Source organism: Hipposideros armiger, unplaced genomic scaffold, assembly GCF_001890085.2.
Source record: "Hipposideros armiger isolate ML-2016 unplaced genomic scaffold, ASM189008v1 scaffold_677, whole genome shotgun sequence".
Classification (NCBI taxonomy): domain Eukaryota; kingdom Metazoa; phylum Chordata; class Mammalia; order Chiroptera; family Hipposideridae; genus Hipposideros; species Hipposideros armiger.
This window is the reverse complement of record NW_017732027.1, coordinates 630,512-632,967: the sequence shown is the minus strand read 5'-3', so window position 1 is coordinate 632,967 and position 2,456 is coordinate 630,512. Positions and strand designations below refer to the sequence as shown.

The window sequence follows — 2,456 nt, the reverse complement described above, 5'->3', positions numbered from 1 at the left end:
TGTGGCTATGCCTCTACGTCCCCAGGCAGGGCAGCAGCCTCTAACTCCCAGGGCAGACCTGGCACCATGGGAGGTGGAGCTCCACTTCACAGAAAGAAAGACCTTTCTAGCAAGTGGATGTGTGGAGGGACGGGGTGAGGTCCTGGGGCAGGGCTGAGCGCGCTCACGTTGATGATGGCGTCCGTCTGGATGTAGTCCATGTCTGAGTCCCGTAGGCCTAGCTCCTTGCCGTCCCGCTGGGCCGTGCTGACGATGCCCGTGGTCACCGTGTTCTGCAGGGCGAAGGGGCTGCCGATGGCCACCACAAACTCGCCAGGACGCAGGTCTGCCGAGTGGCCCAGCAGCAGCGCCGGGAGCTTTTTCTGGTGGGGGGGGGAACATGGGAGGGAGGGTCAGCTGCCCGCCTTTGGTGGGGACCAGACCCAGGTCAGGGCCCCCTGGAGAGGTGGTCCCAGAAGCAGCTGGATAGAGCCGTCAGGGTGAAGGCCCAGGCAAGTCGCCAACGCAGACTAAGGCCAGGCCGGCCACCAGCTGACCCTTGGTGGACAAGAGAGACCCAGGCTGGCATCTCTGAAGCAGAGGCTCAATCCCACCAGTGCCCACAGGTCTCCCGGGGCGGGCACAGTGTCCATCCCGGGGAGGACACACACAGGGTCCAGCTGGGCTCAGCCTCCGAGGCCATCGAGCCCACTGGTGTGAGGGTCTTAATTCCCTCTGAAACTGACAGAAGTTGTGGACACCAGCACCCCGAAAGTGTACCACACACGAACTGATGCATTGATCCAGAGATCTGTGGGAGACCTGGGGCCCAGCTGAGGACCTGGGGACCCCAGTTATAGAATCCTTGATCCAGTTCAACCTGATCTCCTAATATAGACACATGGGGAAACTGAGGCCCAGAGAGAGAACACGACTTAACCAAGCTCCGCCATCACCCCACAAGCACTGTGACATGCGCGCACTCCTCCCTTTGTTTTGCATGGAGCCAGAGGAGCCCGTCTGTCTGTCTGTCTGACTCTGGAATAGGCTGGGAACTCTGAAGCGGCAGGGAACGTGCTCAGGGGAGGTGCTCTGAGCGCATTAGAAGGGGCCGCAGCGGACGTGCCAGTGCGTGTGAAATGGGTGGGCTGAGGCTCTGTCACCCGCACCCACGTCAATTTCCTGGTTTTGGTGTGGCGCCCCTATGTCAGATGTCACCACTGGGGTAGCTGGGTGTACCTGGGACCTGCCAGCACCACTCCTGCTGTTTCCTGCGAGTCTGGAATTATTTCCGGATAAAAAGTTTTATAAAATGGCGCTGGAGACGGCCATGCCCAGGTCACAGGGCCCTCACCCTCGCTCAGGGCATCGGTGGGGCAGGACCCCACACTGCAGACCCCCTGAACTGCCTGATCCCACCTGGCCACTGCTCATTCTACCCTTTTCACTGTATGCCCCCCATGTCAAACAAGGAATTTTTCCTCTAGGGAGGTCTTTTTCATAGCAGCTGGGGACCAATGTGTGGGTAGAAGGACAGGACGTCTGTCCCAAGTGTTCCCCACCGGCCTCCATCGCCCCACCAGACAGCTGCCTCCCTGGAGTGGGCCCAGGAGGGACAATGGACGTGCCCCTGGCCTTGGAGGACCTGTGTGTGGCTGTGGCTGTGGGCAGCACAGCTCTGGGCCAGCGGGCGGCAGCCTCTCTCTGCCCTGGCGGCTCAGGAAAGCACAGGGCAGGTGTCGGAGACCTTGGTTCTCATCTAAGTTGATCCATGACTGACAAATGGCTGGTCCCCTGGGCCTCAGGTCCTCCAGATGTCCATGGGAAAGTTGGGTTGGGGCGCCTGTAAGCTCCGGAGTCTGGGGAGGTCCCCCCACCCCCACCCCNCCCTGGAATGTGTGTCTTCTGCATGTGCCCATCCACCAAGCCCTCAATCTCCACAGTCCAGGTCAGATGCTCCCGCCTCCAGGAAGCCCTCCTGGTCCCACATCAGCGGCAAGGCCTCCTGCCCGCTGGCCCTCCAGAGCTCGCTCCCTGCTCCTCACGTCATGCTTAGGTGTGTCCACGTCTGACCTCCCTCCATGGTGGGAGCTCCCCGAGGTGAGTGGGGACTGCACCTGACAATTACTGGGGCCCAGGAGCTCTGAACTGCACTTCCTGATGGATTCTGCACATCTCACCTGGGATGAGAATGAGCCTGACCTTGAGGCCTAGGGCAGACCCAGGGGAGGGTGACCGGAGGGGAGTGAGAGGGAGTGAGGACACACCTCTCATCTTGCACGTCGTAGAAAGCGAGGCCGGGGGTGGGGGGGTTGGAACCAGCCTGATCTGTGTCTCCCCTGCCCCAGGTCTTTGAGGGGCACATGGCCTCCACCTGGGCTGCACTCTTGGGTCATCCTTATTCCTGTGACAGCCGCCAGCAGGGCGGGGGACAGGGGACACAGGGCAGCATGCACTCCAGCCCAGCCCCATCCCTG

General features: G+C 61.3%; 1 protein-coding gene across 1 annotated transcript in view; it reads right to left on the bottom strand.

Annotated features, from left to right (window-relative positions):
- HTRA3 (HtrA serine peptidase 3) overlaps positions 1-2,456 on the bottom strand; it is a 36,035-nt gene that overhangs the window by 15,857 nt on the left and 17,722 nt on the right. Inside the window, exon 4 of the mRNA XM_019626455.1 lies at positions 132-362. Within this exon, the coding sequence (XP_019482000.1) occupies positions 132-362 (231 nt within the window). The remainder of the gene's footprint in view (positions 1-131; positions 363-2,456) is intronic.